Source organism: Sceloporus occidentalis, unplaced genomic scaffold (genome assembly GCF_023333645.1).
Source record: "Sceloporus occidentalis isolate IW3139 unplaced genomic scaffold, rSceOcc1.0.p SCAF_3, whole genome shotgun sequence".
NCBI lineage: Eukaryota > Metazoa > Chordata > Lepidosauria > Squamata > Phrynosomatidae > Sceloporus > Sceloporus occidentalis.
This window is the reverse complement of record NW_028316983.1, coordinates 139,162,501-139,177,935: the sequence shown is the minus strand read 5'-3', so window position 1 is coordinate 139,177,935 and position 15,435 is coordinate 139,162,501. Positions and strand designations below refer to the sequence as shown.

Sequence of the window (15,435 nt, the reverse complement as noted above, 5' to 3'; positions counted from 1 at the left end):
ACTTAAGGGAACGCCTCTCCCTACACAATCCGCCCTGCCCCAGAACTTCAGGGAAGAAATTGCTGAAATACAAAAAAAAAAAAAAAAAAAACCAGATTGGTCACTACTTCCCAAAAAGCATTTACAGCCGGGGTCCCAAAATTATGGAACAACTTGCCAGAAGAGATCCGTCTTATCACATCATTAGAAGCCTTTAAGAAGGCATTAAAGACGGATCTCTTCCAGCGGACATATCCACCTGACCTGCTATAGTGAAGATTCCCACCCCGTTCAGATTATATGGAAAAACAGATGAATCAGATGTGCTGTTTCCTCTATTGTAATATTGCTGGCCAACTAGCATTGACTAGTATTGTATTGTACTGTATTTTATTGTGTATTGTGGTTATATGATGATGTTTTTAATCTGTTATGTATTTTGTAGACTGTATTGCTGATATTGATGGGATCCCACCTCAATCCGTAGGGAGAGGTGGGAAATAGAAAAATAAAAATTATTATTATTATTATTATTATTAAAATTAATAACAGTGGAACCCTAATCACATCCAGATGTTCATTAAATAGAATTTGTCCTCATTAAAGCAATATAAAGCTGCAGCCCAAGTCTTTATTATTTGCTATTCACCATTTTAAAAAAACCTTTAATAATATATGAAAGAAGATATCATGCAGTGCAGTTGTATTCTGATTAGGAATGTCAGGGTAGAATCCTAAATATGCATATTTGTCTGGGAGTATGTCCCATTGAATATTGTGGGGCTTCCTTCTGAATATGTTCTCATGCATGGTAGACTCCCATCAGTTTTCTCCCTTCATTGTTCTTCCTGGTGATGTGAAGATTTACAAAGTTTGAAGGCCACACATTTACAGACTGCCTATGTTAATAAAGACTTCGTGATTCTCCAGAAAGTCTTTTGCCCTTCTTCTAATTCATGAAAGGTCAAGATATTTAAATAAGCCAATATAAGTTACTTGATTGTACCTTGTAAAGATAATTTGCATCTTATAATACTGAAGTCTCAATATTGACTAATAAGCTGAATTTTAGCATGAATAACACATGCTATGGCAATCAAGCTGTTCTTGAGGAGAAAGGTAATCAAAACTGCTGAATTATGCTAGATTGTAAATGTCCTGCAGAAAATGTCATTAGTATTAAGGCACTTGTAGGCTTACTTTCATCACTTCTGAGTAACTTGCTTTTTTTTGGCAGAGTAATGAAATAACAAAAAAAGAGATTGGATAGATGAAGGTCTGCCTAAGTATTTCATAACAATTTTACATAATAAAAACTGATTTTGTCAACATCAGTTTATATGTTATGTGTTCTAGAATATAATGCAATAGTGACCCTACACTGAAAATTTATGCCCTGTTTTCTTACACAAGTCAACCTTCACCTTCAGTTTATTCGTAAGACATAAATGTTTATAAGATCATTTTGAAAACCTATACCATTGAAGAAAAAACTTGTTTTTTTAATGTTTAGAATATCTATTAACACTTAATTACTTGAGTATACTAGACTTAATTTCTATTAAGCCTGATTCATTTTAATGGGAGGGAGTGAGCATGTCTTTTAAACCCTTAATCAAAATCAATGGGATTTTAATATAGGTGGGTGGGTGTTACACCTTTACTGGAGTTATACTCATGAATTGTTATTGCAAGATGCTGAAGTGTGTTTTTCTCAGTTTGTATGTTTTTCCCCCTTAAGTCTGATGCTATAATCACCAAAGCTTAAAAGTAACACATCCAGACTGATTTAAAAGATCAGAAAGTCCCAGATTTTGTTTCTGTTCTATCTGATTTTATTTTGGAGAGCCATACACATTTTGTTTACCCCAGAATATTTTCTGTTCACTCTCAGTACAATCAGAGACTTTTTGAACCCGCTCCCAAGGTCAGTTGATCTTAATCTACTATAAAATCATAAAGAACGGGAACAAAATCTGAGACATTCAATAAGTCTGGATGCACCCAATGTTACCTGCAGTGAATCACTTTTCTTCGTAACAAGGCCACATTACAAATATAAATAAATGTCATTGTTACTCTGAAAAAAATGACAACCATCATGACATTATTTCAGAGGTTCCCATATCTGTATGATTTCAGGGCAGCCAGATCCACCTGATACACATCAGATTGCTGAAGATAGTATCTTCAGTGTGGTGGCAGTGTGATGCCCTTATCGCAGACACTTGTAATAGTGTCCACAGTGATATTTGCTTTTCTCTTAATATTAGGCAGATTGAAGTAGATTTCTTAGGCAGCAGATGCTGGAAGGCAGAAGTAGCATGCTGAGAGACAGCAGTGTGTGACACATCATTGTCTTCAGGTGTGGAAGAAAAATTCAGCTGCACATCTAGGTAACTTGTGTATTTGGAGTGGAGCACCATCTTGTCTCAGCTGAGGCAACAAAATGTTGGGCTGGCTGTACAGACTGGGAAGAAAAAATGGGAGACCCCTGGAGACAACCAGCTCTCCAAATTCAGATTTCTATTGGTCTCTCTTCTTCTCATTTAGAATGCAGTTCTCCACAAAGATCTAGTTAAGAGGAAGAAGAGGCCATTTTTCCCATTCAGAAGATGGGTTCTCTCTTTACCACCACCCCCACATACACATATACTGTATACATCCATCATAGCTATCCATATCCAGATACGTAAAAACACATTTGGCGCATGGCACAGACAAAGTTCACTGGACAACTGCACAGATGTAGGCCATGTGGTCCAGGAGTGAAAATGGCTAGAAGTGAAAGGTAAAGTAGCCTTGTCCTCTAGAGTCCCACCTGCAACCAGCTGTGAACATTTGACCAAATCTCAGGATTTCCCATTCTTTAGAAGCCCTCTTTCTTTGAGATTCTCCCTTAATCTTGAGGAACCTGATAGTGGCTGAATGTGCCATTGCAGGCTTCAGGCAAAATCACGTTGATTACTGTCAGTTCTTGCGTTTTAAAACCCAAATATATGCTTTGAAAACCAAAGAACCTTGAGATACCTACCGTCATGGCCTGCTTTAATATACATGCCAAGTCTCGGGTGTCTAGATTTTACAATATAAGAGGCAAAGGCACACACACACTTTCATTTATTTTACATAGATAAACTTCCCTACTCTGAGAAATGACTTCATTATGAAACAGTTATTGCTAGGAGACCTGGAGCAGCAGCAGTCAAAAGCTGGACAAGTATGGAGTTGCTGGGTTGGATTATTCACTTCCGAAATGACAAAGCAAAACAAAACTCCACTGATGGATGTTAGCTGCAAAAATGTTTTCATAGCCCATTTCTGTAGGGTAGTTCCATATTTCAGTAATCATTTTCCTATGGCACATCTACCAGAGATTTCAGTATAGTAGGTGAAAATTTCTATCTTTAATAAAATGGAATGTAGGGATATTGTCATTTGTCACTTTCGTTTATTGAAACAAATATATTGCTTGGCTGACACTAAACTCCAGTACTAGTTTTGTACTGTAAAGTCACTGATGCAAGTTGACACTCAGTAAAGCATCAAACTAGAGATTCTGTAGGAAAGCTGAGTCTTTAAAACAGCAATTACATCTAGGTCTCATAAGTCACTAAGTTAGTTAAAAGCAAGGCTGCTCTGAAAGCAAGACTCTGTAACCCATAGGTTGTGTTTTCGGTTAAAAAAAATACTGATGATATAATTAATCACTCTAATTAATAACAGCCGATAATGTTGTTATTCTTAACGTAGTTAAGCAGTGGTGTTTTATTTAACTAAACTCACCACCTTGCTAATAGGCAGGAAGCAGGGAGGTTTTTTTGCCCATACTTCCTCCATCTCTCTCGCTTTCTCTGCTCATTCCAGTACCTATTACCTTTTCAGCAAACGTCCCTTCAGTTTAGTTCAATCCTTGGGGTTTCATTTCATGTTCCTGCTAGTCAGCAGATAAACAAAATATCAGAACTGCTGTAGTTTCCTAGGCTCAGTACTGTTTCTGCATATGGTGTGTATGTCAGTAGTGGGACCAGTTATTCTTGGAGCATAGCTATGAATTTAATCATAACTATTTTATTTATTTATCTATTTATGTCTATCAGCACATTTTGTGCAAAATACACTATATTCACATACAATATTTTTTCAGATTTCACTACAGATTAAAGCAGAAAAGGGGAAATGTCGCATTTTGTCACTAACCTCTTTTGGCCTTTTATGTTTTGTGGCATTCTTTGTGACTATGGGGGGGGGGGCACTCTTTTACTTCCACCTCCACTCACTAGCCCATTTCTCCTTTCCACATATGCTCTCATTGGTTGTAGTTATAAGGTGGAAAGCATGGGGGGCTCTCAATAGAAACTTTCCTGTTGTTAAGTGGCATCAAATCAGTGTTGACCTACAGCAACCCTATCTGTGAAGAACTTCTGGGCGCCCCAGTCATCATCAGCCCAGTTTGACAAATTCAACACCATGGAATCAATCCCCTTGTAACATGGTTTTCCTCACTTCCTACTAGCTTCCATTTTACCAAATATTATTATCCTTTTCCAATTAGTCTTCTCATCTCATGATACAGTGCTCCCTTGGTATCTGCTGGGGTTTGATTCCAGGAACCTTGTGAATACCCAAAATTGTGGGTGCTCAAGTTCCATTATATACAGTACAAGGGCATAATACTCTTTTGTATCTTCTATATAATGGCAAAATGCAAAATCAGAGTTTGCTTTTGGGATTAATTTTTAAATGTACTTTCAAACCATGGATGGTGGAATCCATGGATGCAGAATCAGTGCCTGCAGAGGGTCAACTGTATGTTCAAAGTACAATAGCTTCAGTCTAGTCATTTTAGCTTCTAGGGAAAATTCAGGCTTGATTTTCTCTAGGACCCTTTTGTTTGTCTTCTTAGCAACTCAGGTTGTCCACAGAACTTTTCTTCAGCACCACTTGTCAAATGAGTTGTGTGTGTTTTTCCCCATCAGCTTTATTCACTGCTATGGAAGAAACTGCTATACCCTATTTTGTGGATTCTTAACATTTGTAAGAATGCCTCAGAAGCCTTTCCAATTAAAGAACATTAATACTACAAAATTACATTGGTATGTAACCTTTGTGTAAGAGTTTGGTTCTGCTCAGGAAAGCTGCCAAATGCTGATAGCCACATTCTAAACAATAAGCAAAATAATACCTCACAGAGCTTGTGAAGTTAAAGCAAAAGTAAAAGCAAAGTCCATGGTATCGAGTCAAAGGGTCCAAACCAAAAGCGTAGTCCAGCAGTACAAGGTCAAGGGTTCCAGAGAAGTGAGATGATCAGGCAGTCAGAGAATCAACGGTCCAAGATGAGAAGACGACGTGAAGGTGGGGAACAAGCATACTTTCACCAGCAAACTCAGATAGTCTCTGACAACCAGTCTGGGGTCCTTTGCCAGTTTATATAATCCACTCTCATGAGCTCAACTGTTTTGTGATTAGCTGACATTTCTCATAAAGCCTCCTCAAGTGCCGGAGGCATGCCCTTTCAGACTTTGTCTGGCTGAAGGTAGGTATGTCAGTGTCCTCCTCCTTTTCCATGTCTCTTGTGCCTGGAAGCTCTTCTACCGGGAGGTTTGGTTGCTGAGTCTCTTTTGAGGCCGCAGACTCTGCTGGAGCTCTCAGGGCAGAACTAGGGCCAGGCTCAGGTTCAAGCAGAGGCTCCAACTCAGCCTCAGAGTCCTCCCCTGAGTCCTCAGCCAGGCTGGGCATGGCAGGCATGATGAACAAACTTAATGACCTTAATATTTTGTGTACATTATGAATAAAAAAAATGAGCAATTGCTCCAAAAGATCTGTTTTATCTGGGCACCAAAGAATGTTGATCTTGATATGTGGTTGCCTTACAAAGGAGAAAGGCAGTCCATTTCTTTGGCAACCCAGACATGCAGGACAGAAGGATAAAAGCCACTTGCTGGGATAATTGCACTGATGTTTTTTGAAATGAAAAGGCTGAGTGGCTGAATAAATTGAAAGAACTAATTTTATGCCCCATTTGATTGAAGGAGCAAGAATTCAGAATCATATTCAAATTCATAGTGGTTTCTATAATTCTGTATATTCAAAGAAATCAATACTGCAAGTTTAAAGATATGGGATGTCTTTGCTGTTGTAAATGTCATGAAAAATAACTCTCAGTTTAGTCAATACCAAATGATTTTTGAGCTTATATCTTGCAACCTGAGAGAACATAGTAGCCCACTAGAATTGGCAGTTGGCAAGTCAATATTATCTTTTCATGCCATTGAAAATCCTAATGGTATGAAGCAAAGCAGAGTGGAGCTGTTCAGAATTGTGAATTTATGGCAGCAGGTTAGGGAACGTTTGAAGGGATAATTTAGTATTGTATTTGTTATCAGTTTGTGTGTATATAGTTCTTCTTGACTTGGCTATTTACAGATTTTAAACTGATTGCTTATGAGTATAAATTTTAGTAAATATAATTATAAATGAATATAAAGCAAGGTCAACATCTAGGAACAACCAAGTGTGATTTGTTAGTTAATTTCCAGAAAATTGAATATTAAGAACTAAAGCACTTTCAGGTGGATAATTGTATTAAATATTACAGAGAAGGTACAAGCTTCTTGGAAAATGGCAAAGAAAATGGGAAATGGAAATGAACTATCACAATACTTTAATATTTTCATTTGTTTATTCTTTACATTGTATTGTATATGAGGAAGTCATATAGAAAAGTAAAGATATTGATACTTCAAATCAATGAAGGCTAGTGTTATCTTCCCAAAGCTATTATGTAAATTAGCTCATTTTAAAAACTTCTATGAGATCATTTCTGGGTTTTTTAAAAAAAATATTCTTATTAGAATCGATTCATTTGCACCAATAAACCAGCAACAGCTAATATATAAAAAACATTCTTCAAAGTCTGCAAGTAATGAAAAACAAAATTTAAAAGAGAGTGACCACTCTTGTTTTCTTCTAGGAATGTCAGCTCTGCTGGAGAAGAAGCCCGCAGAAGAATGCGAGAGTGTGATGGACTTACTGATGCATTGCTGTATGTGATTCAGTCTGCTTTAGGAAGCAGTGAAATTGATAGCAAGGTTTGTCATCTTAGCCTTTATAGACACAGAATCATACATGCGAGACACTAATGGATGCACATCACTATGGAGGTACATCTTGCAGGTTGTATACTAGTACAGGTTAAAATTTCAGATTTTTGCTTGAATAAAATCTGTTCTATATGGATCTAAGATTCTCCCCAATTCACTTCATACAAGGGGTGGAAATAATGCAGCCCTCCAGATGTAGCTATTAAACAACAATTGCTAAAATTATTGTTTCCTTCAAGAAGGAAATTAGTGAAGTATTTCATCCTTAGTGTGTGATATATAGTGCTCCACTATACAATATTATGCTGACAGGACAACCTAGTTAACATCATTCTGGCAGTCTTAAGAAATTCAGTTTACTGTTGGCTGACAAGAAAGAAGGGCTTAGTTTAGAGACAAAGATGTTACTTTATTCATAGAAACTACATTTGTATTTTTCTTCTTTTGAACAAAACCAGTAGACATTAGATGCAATGACTACTATTCCCTTCCAATATATTTTGCATTCGTGTTCATATTATTCTTTGCACCTCTTGAACTTTTCACATTTCTAGGAAGAGCAGAACTTAAGTTTCCAAAATATTTCATTGGGAAATGCAGCATGTCCTCACCGGTATATTCTTTCCTCTGTGAAATTTTATAGGCATGATCCAGTAATTGGTGTATTTTCAGATTACAGTGTATCAGAGAATAGTCTATCCTCAGCTAGTGAAGAGTAAAACAATCTAATATGCCAGGTTATCATTGTATTCAGAATACAAATCATATAAGACTGCTTCAGCTACACCAAGTAACATTTCTCTTCTTCTTATCTCCGGCAGTGAAGAAAGAGGAGTTGTTTTTAATTTCATTAGCTGTTTAAGAGCTGAATTAGTGTCTGTATATCAAAGTGTCTTCAGTTATCTTGCAAAGCAAAAAAGGCATTGAAATGCTTGAGAACTGGGTCTTCTGAAGTTGTTTTAATCAATGAAATCCAGGCTGTTTCTTCGTTTGGCAGCAAAAATTAGGAAATTTAGGTACAAGTTAAGTATTCCTTCTCTGAAATGCTTAGGACCAGAAGCATTTCAGAGCTGTGATTTCCCCCCCAAAAAAAAAAATTTGTGCATAGCACACACCTGTACTGTATTTATGAGGCAAGAGAGAGATGCAAGGCTGGAGAGAGACTGGGGATCTGTGAAATGGTGGGAGGCATGGATTCATGCCAAGCATAGCGCTTCGATTCCCACCATTTCACAGATCCTCAGTCTCTCTCCAGTCTCTCAGGCTTGCATCTCATTCATCCGATACTTGTCTTGTATATGAGATGTAAGGCTGGAGAGAGACAGAGGATCTAAGAGATGAATGAGCAGGAGCACTGCAGCCACTTGCCTTGAAGGTGGAAGCCGGCAGTAGGCAGCAGAAAATTCATGTTTGGGAGGGTTTTAGATTTTGCATTTATGAATAAGGACTGCTCACCCCACATTTCCAAACTTTTTTTTAGCATTCCTTGTTTTATAGATATTCATCTAAAGTTAAAGACTCCTTCTCATAAGAAAATACAACACATGAATTTTTAGGTTTGCACGTGAACTTCGTTTTGGACAATAACATCCAGACTTTTTCTTTAACATGACTAAACTTTTACACTTCCTTTGACATAAACTTGTGAAGCAAAAAGATTTTTAAAGCTCAGAAATACAGCTGTAGCTGACATTTTGAATGGCAGTATTGATATTCTCTGCCAGCATATTATTATTACTGTAAACTACGGTGTATCTTCATAGCACTGTATAAATAATAATTCTATAGTAAGAGAGGTTGCCTTTGTTAAACCAGAGGTAGCTGTTATCTCCTCTTCCTTTAATGTTATTCTTACATCTAGGAACAGATTAGGCCATGTTGTTTCCACCGGAATATGTATCAGTCATTTCAAATAACACTGATTTATAAAACTGTGTAGTAGAGATGTAATGCTTCTCTAAGTTTTTTTCTTAAAGGTAGCAATGAGTAATTTCAACAATTTTCTTCTTGCTACAAGAAAGACTTCAAAAATGTAGGTTTCAAAGGCTGCTTGCAGTTCACGATTTATTCAGTGCAAAATTCCCACAAGAATGTTTTGCACAAAAAAACAGCATTTTGTGGACAGAAAATAATATTTCAACATAGAATTACACAATTTTTGTACAGAAAATAGCATTTTCTATGCAGAAAATGCTTTTTTCTGCACACAAAAAAACCTCTGCATGAATTTTGTACAGAATAAGTCCCAAACTGCTAGGATTCCCATCAATCCAGGATTCTTTCCTCACAGTTTCTCAACACTTGAAAAGCATGATTTCCAACCATGGGGGGGGGGGGGGGGCTGGTGCGTCTTCATGTATTGCACCACACCTTGCAAGCAGGCTATCTGGGTAAATCCAGGTCTCTGACTTTCAGCCTGAAAAGGCTGTTGTGATAAAGCAGCAGGGGGGGGGGGGAGCCATGAGCTCGTTGGAGGAAAGAGGGCGTATAAATGTAAGTGAAATACAAAAGGCAAATCATAATTGTCAATTCAGACAGGAAGCTGAAATGCAGTGTGAACAGGAGAGGGGAAAAGCAGAAGTACATGTCCATGGTGCTTATCCAGGACTTCATAAATCATGATTTACAAAACTGTAGGCAAATGTTTGAAGGCACCCCGTGCTAACAGACATTTTGGAAAACAAAGAATGCATTGGCCTACTTATGCCAGGAGTATAAGTCTCATCTGCTTGCCAGCACACTTCTGCTTGTGGATAATTGTGATTACAAGCTGTTTCAGAAAAAAACAAGCCTGAACCCTGATCCTGGTGGACAGGAGCAATTTTTTTTCCAGAGGTATTGTTTTAATTACTTGTGTGTGACCAGCACCAATGTTCAGAATAGAAAGAGTAAGTATCCCTACAAACTTGTCCAATTAGTCTGTGACAGTTTCAGTTCTCTCTGCTGAACTTGTATGTACAGCCTCATTCTTCTCAGCCATCAGAACAATATATATATATATATTGGAGGTATCTTAAACTATGTTCAGCTCAATTTTAAGAGTTGTTTCACCATATGTGCAAGGCACAATTTTATCCCAATCTAGGGCCCCAAACTATTTTATGATTGTTTATGAAGGGGGGGGGCATACTGTGGCTATGGCACAGAGAGAAAGAAGTCTCTTGAAGGAAGAAAATATGGATCTGTTCCAGATTCTGCAACCAGAAAGTGGGGGGATTCTCCTGCTTCTTGTGGACCGAAAAGGCACAGTAGGTGACCCATATTTTTGAACCAAAATGGTTCAGGGAAAGAAGCTCCAAGCAAAGCAACTGACTTTCCCTTCCCAGAAATCTTACCTTCTACGACTCAAGGGATGAAGTGGAAGCCTGGGAACTTTGCTTTTGGCAAACAGGACGTTTTCAGTGATTTTCTTGAAGGAAGATTTGATGGAGTACTGAGGGGGTAGCCATGTTGGGTGAAAAATGGAGTTTCTGCAGAGGGAATCAAAATACTGAGAGTAAAAGTGATCCAAGGTTGTGCAGTAAAGTAGACAGTGGTTGGAGAAGGGCCCTCTCTCCATCATGCAGCAGCTGGAACATATCCAGTCATAGTCGTTATCCCTGTCCCCTCACTACAGTCCTAAAGACGGTGTTTCAACCAGTGAGATTATGAAAGTCTAAGCACTTTGAATAAAATAAGCAAAAGGCAAACCTATTTTAAATAATTGTGTGAGATTCTCTTGAACCATGCTTCTATATTTCATCAAGGCTTTCTTGCAGAAGAGCAAAGATTGTCCTTGAGACTCTTCTGTGTGCTATATGATATTTCCATCAATCTTACAGACAGACTAAATTGCAAATCTATTGTTTTCACTGCTATAAAAGTACTTTAGGAGCTTAGGTAGTTAAAATAAGCAGCTTACATGATGGATGACTCCCTAAAACACACTTGGCTATTTCATGGTGTTTTCTTGATTACAAATCCCAGAAGTATTCACACAGGAGATAAATATAAGACCATAACATAAGTAGCTTTTTCCCTGTGTTGCATTTGTAATTAGCAAATTTCAGTGTTTGTGGATTTCTTCTGAAATTTGATCAGCACTAGTGATCACATTAAATATTGATTTCTTTCTTTGAGTAAGATAACTGTGCTGCCTTTTACATGCTTAAATAGAGTGGTTTGGAAGTTGCTTGCTTGAAAGTGTGCATGTGTGTGTACTTGCAGACACACACACACACACTATCAGGCTATTATTCTGCCCTGCTCTCATGTGAAGACTTCCCCACCACCTTGATGGACATGTGCATTGGCAATTTCAAGAACCAGCCTGGAAAGATTTTCTGGGTTCTGCACATGGTGATTGGCTACTATAGGGAACATTTAGACCAAGAGGATTTTGTAATTTAGACCCAAAGCACATACCAAGTCCATTAACTTTTCTGATGAAAATGTAGATCCTAAAAGGAGTGGTCACTTTATTTTCACCTTCCCTTTTAGACCGTTGAAAACTGTGTGTGCATTTTAAGGAACCTCTCATACAGACTCGCTGCAGAAACATCTCAGGGACAGCAAATGGGGACCGATGAACTTGATGGTTTACTTTGTGGTGATGCCAATGGAAAAGATGCAGAAAGTTCAGGATGCTGGGGCAAAAAGAAGAAGAAAAAGAAATCTCAAGACCAGGTACTGAAAATTATTTGCAGTAGCAAATATTTAGCATCAATTAAGATATACTAATAACTGTAACCAAATTGTGGTTCAACTGAAACTGAAACTTAGTCCAGACTAGGCAGAGGTGCTTCTCATCAGGAGAAAGACATATCAGGGAATAAGGGCTTAGCCTGTACTGGATCAGTTTGCACATCGCTTCACAAAACATGTTCACAACTTGAATCTACTCTTAAATTTATCCCTGAGCCTGGAAGTTCTAGTTTTGCAGTGACCAGGGTGCATTTGCACAATTACGGCTTGTGCACCAGTAGTGTCTGTTCCTAGAGATGTCAGATCTGGCCATAAATACACATGCCTTAGTTACATCCCATTTGGATTGCTGTAACATACTTGGATTATTGTGTGTTAAAAAAAACTTCAGTGTTCAAAAACTTCAGGTCATCCAAGGAGCTGCAGTGAGATTATTAACTGTACTGGTTACAGGGAGCACACACACACTTCGCTGCAAAATAGAAGTATAGTGTATAGATCAAGGGAAGTAATAGTGCCACTCTATCCTGCTTTGGTCAGGCCTCATCTGGAGTACTGTGTCCCTTTCTGGACACCACAATTCAACAAGGATGTTGAAAAGCTGAAGTGTGTCCAGAGGAGGGCAACCAAATAATGAAGGGTCTGGAAACAATGCTTTATGAGGAGAGCCATAGGGACCTGGGCATGTTTAGCCTGATGGTTAATAGGTAATATGATAGCCATGTATAAGTATTTAAAGGGATGTCATATTGAGGATGGAGGAAGCTTGTTTTCTGTTGCTTCAGAGAATATAACATGGAACAGTGGATGCAAGCTGCAGGAAAAGAGATTCCATCTAAACATTAGGAGGAACTTCCTGAGAGTATGAGCTGTTTGACAGTGGAACACGAGTATGGTAGAGTCTTCTTCTTTGGAGGTTTTTAAACAGAGACTGGATGGCCATCTGTCAGGGGTGCTTTGATTGTGAGTTCCTGCATGGGAGGGGGTTATTTCTTTTTAAAAAATTATTTTATTGACAGTTTAATTATGTTTTTAACCTTTGCATGATGTGATTTTTTTTTTTTTTTTTTAGCTGTGTCTGTTTTAACTTTGGTTAAGCGTGTTGAGCCTGGGCCACATTGAGCCTGGGCTGAAAGAAAGGGAGAATATAAATAGAATTATTATTATTATTAATATTATTATTATTGCTGGTGGTGGTGCTGCTGCTCTAATGTAAATGAAGTTTCCTTTTATATTTCTACACTTCTAACAGAGTTTAGGATTAGAGTCGTGCTTTATTTCATTTTCATGTTAAAATTGCCAAGATTTGTTGTATCTTGTAATTTTGTTCCATTCGTTTTGGTGTAAATACTTCTCATATTTCAGTGTATTAACTGTGGTTTACAGAAATGGTGCTTTCCATTTACTCTGTTTCAGTATGGCTTTAGCATGCTGTCTTTTCAAATATTGTGATATTAACTCAGAAGGCACCAAGTTTCTTTAAGGATAGTTGAAAAGGGAGTGGAGCAGAGAAGGCGTAGAACCCAAGAACATTGCATGATCTGCATTAAAATAAATGATTCTAAAACCTTTGTTTGACCCATGCATTGTGAGTCATGTAACTGTTAAAGAAACATTATGGCATGCTATGTTGATTCCTGTGGAGAAGTAATTCAGAGCAAATAGGTCTGTTGCATTTTGTACATTCTGTTATGAATCTGTATGTTTTGTAAAAGGGTAGTTAATCTCATACAAAGTTTATATGTTATTTGGGTCCTGTAAAGACATTTAATACTGGTATATTTTAACGGAACAAAACCAGAGTTGAGATTTGTTAGACCCATACAATCATACAGTTGGAAAGAACCACAAGGGGCATCTTATCCTCTTGGCAAGCAGAAATTTACAACTAAAGTACTCCTGAAATATGGCCTTCTAACCTCTGTTTAAAGTTGTTGAAAGAACGAGAGTATAATATTCTCCAAGCGGCCGTTCAGATGGTGAAAAGAATCCAAGTAGAATCTGTGTTGAATCTTTGTTGTTCACATGCATTTCAAATAAATCCAATTAAGTTTTTTTGGAGGACTACCAAAAAGCCCACTTAACCGAGGATAATCAATGTTGTTTTTTCCCCCAAGTTTTTCTAAATGATTCGGATTCTCAGTTGTGTGAATAACCAATGTGAATAGACCCAATATAAACCAGGATAAAACCTTGCATACCTTAAATATGCTTCAAATACATTTGTATCATCGACTGCATCTTTATTCAAGTGCTGACACATGTCAGCAACCAAAGTCACAGAGAAGTGGTTCCATATTGTGAATAACAAACACAGAATATGTGAGATTACTCACACAGTAGCGCTAAAAAATAATAACATGTGAATGACTTCCAGGGCACTCTGTTATACTGTCAAATGGCTTTTATAATCAAAGAGTTCTCCCTAAAGTTTAGATGAAATCATTTCTTGTAATCTGAATCCATTGGTTTATATTCTAGTCTGGCTATCATGTAACCCAACATATTTATGCTGGTCTTAGATTTCAGCAAATATTGGTGCCCAACCAAAATGTACGCAAGTCACACTCTCTCAGCCTCAGAGGATGGCAAGGGCAAACCCCCTCTGAACAAATTCTCCCAAGAAAACCCCATGATGGGTTCACATTAGAGTCACTATTAATCAGAACTAACTTAGGGGCACACAACAACAGCAACAAAACAACATAACGCCAAACTTTTAGGTCTATTTCTTTGTGACATCTGCAACAGACTGTGGCTAAGATATTGTTCAATGTTGTTAATATCTTTCTTTCCTTACACTATTCTTTCTCCCTTTTCAATCTGTTGTTTGGTTAAAGCAGCACCATATCTTATTATCATATACTGTTTTTTTAATCAAAAGTCTACACCTTTTTTCTAATCTCAAAGTAGTCTATATAACAATAAAAAGTGGTAAATTAAAATCATATTTAAATAAAAGTAAACAAAATATAACATAGTAATTGAAATAAATTCCAATTTAGCCAACTCCATAAAATTTCCTGCAGATTTCCTGATAACTAAAATATTCATCTTAGCTGCAGAAGGCCATGGGAAATAAATTCCAGTGCTTCACAGTACTGTTCCTAATTAAATATGCTTGTGATTGTGGTAATAATCTCTATGCCGTTTTGAAAATGCAAGAAGGGCAAAAAGGAAATAAACTGAAAGATATTGTTATGTGATCATTAGAAGAAGACACCATAATAATACAAATTATTGAAATTTCAGAGGGATATGTCTGTTGGTCTATTGAAATTACTCTAATCCACTAAAGTTTATGCCTCAATGTATCATCATCAAGATACACAAGGCATTGGTTGACTATGACATTTTTTCCGTATTTTATGTACTTTCTTCACTTGATCATCTAATGTAATTACATTGTTATTCAGAAGTAAATCCCATTAAATTCAGTGAGTCTTACTACCAGAGAAGTTAATTTAAGGTTGCAGCCTAAAAACATTTTTCTGAAGACAGTAATTTTGGTCCTTTTATTTTGGATGGCTTAATTCCTCTGTAACGTAATTATACATGAAGTAGCTTTTTCTACTTCTGTAAATATTCTCTGCCTGAATAGTGTGAAGGCCTCCACAGAGCATTTCTTGCTCATCAAACTGAAGGATTTAATATCCTTTTCTTAAAATAA

At 37.2% G+C, this 15,435-nt stretch overlaps 1 protein-coding gene across 9 annotated transcripts in view; it reads left to right on the top strand.

Annotated features, from left to right (window-relative positions):
* CTNND2 (catenin delta 2) overlaps window positions 1-15,435 on the top strand; it is a 662,387-nt gene that overhangs the window by 566,259 nt on the left and 80,693 nt on the right. For all 9 annotated transcript variants that reach the window (XM_089516458.1, XM_089516456.1, XM_089516452.1 and 6 more), the window contains 2 exons: window positions 6,953-7,070; window positions 11,562-11,747. In XM_089516458.1, coding sequence (XP_089372584.1) covers window positions 6,953-7,070; window positions 11,562-11,747 — 304 coding nt within the window. The remainder of the gene's footprint in view (window positions 1-6,952; window positions 7,071-11,561; window positions 11,748-15,435) is intronic.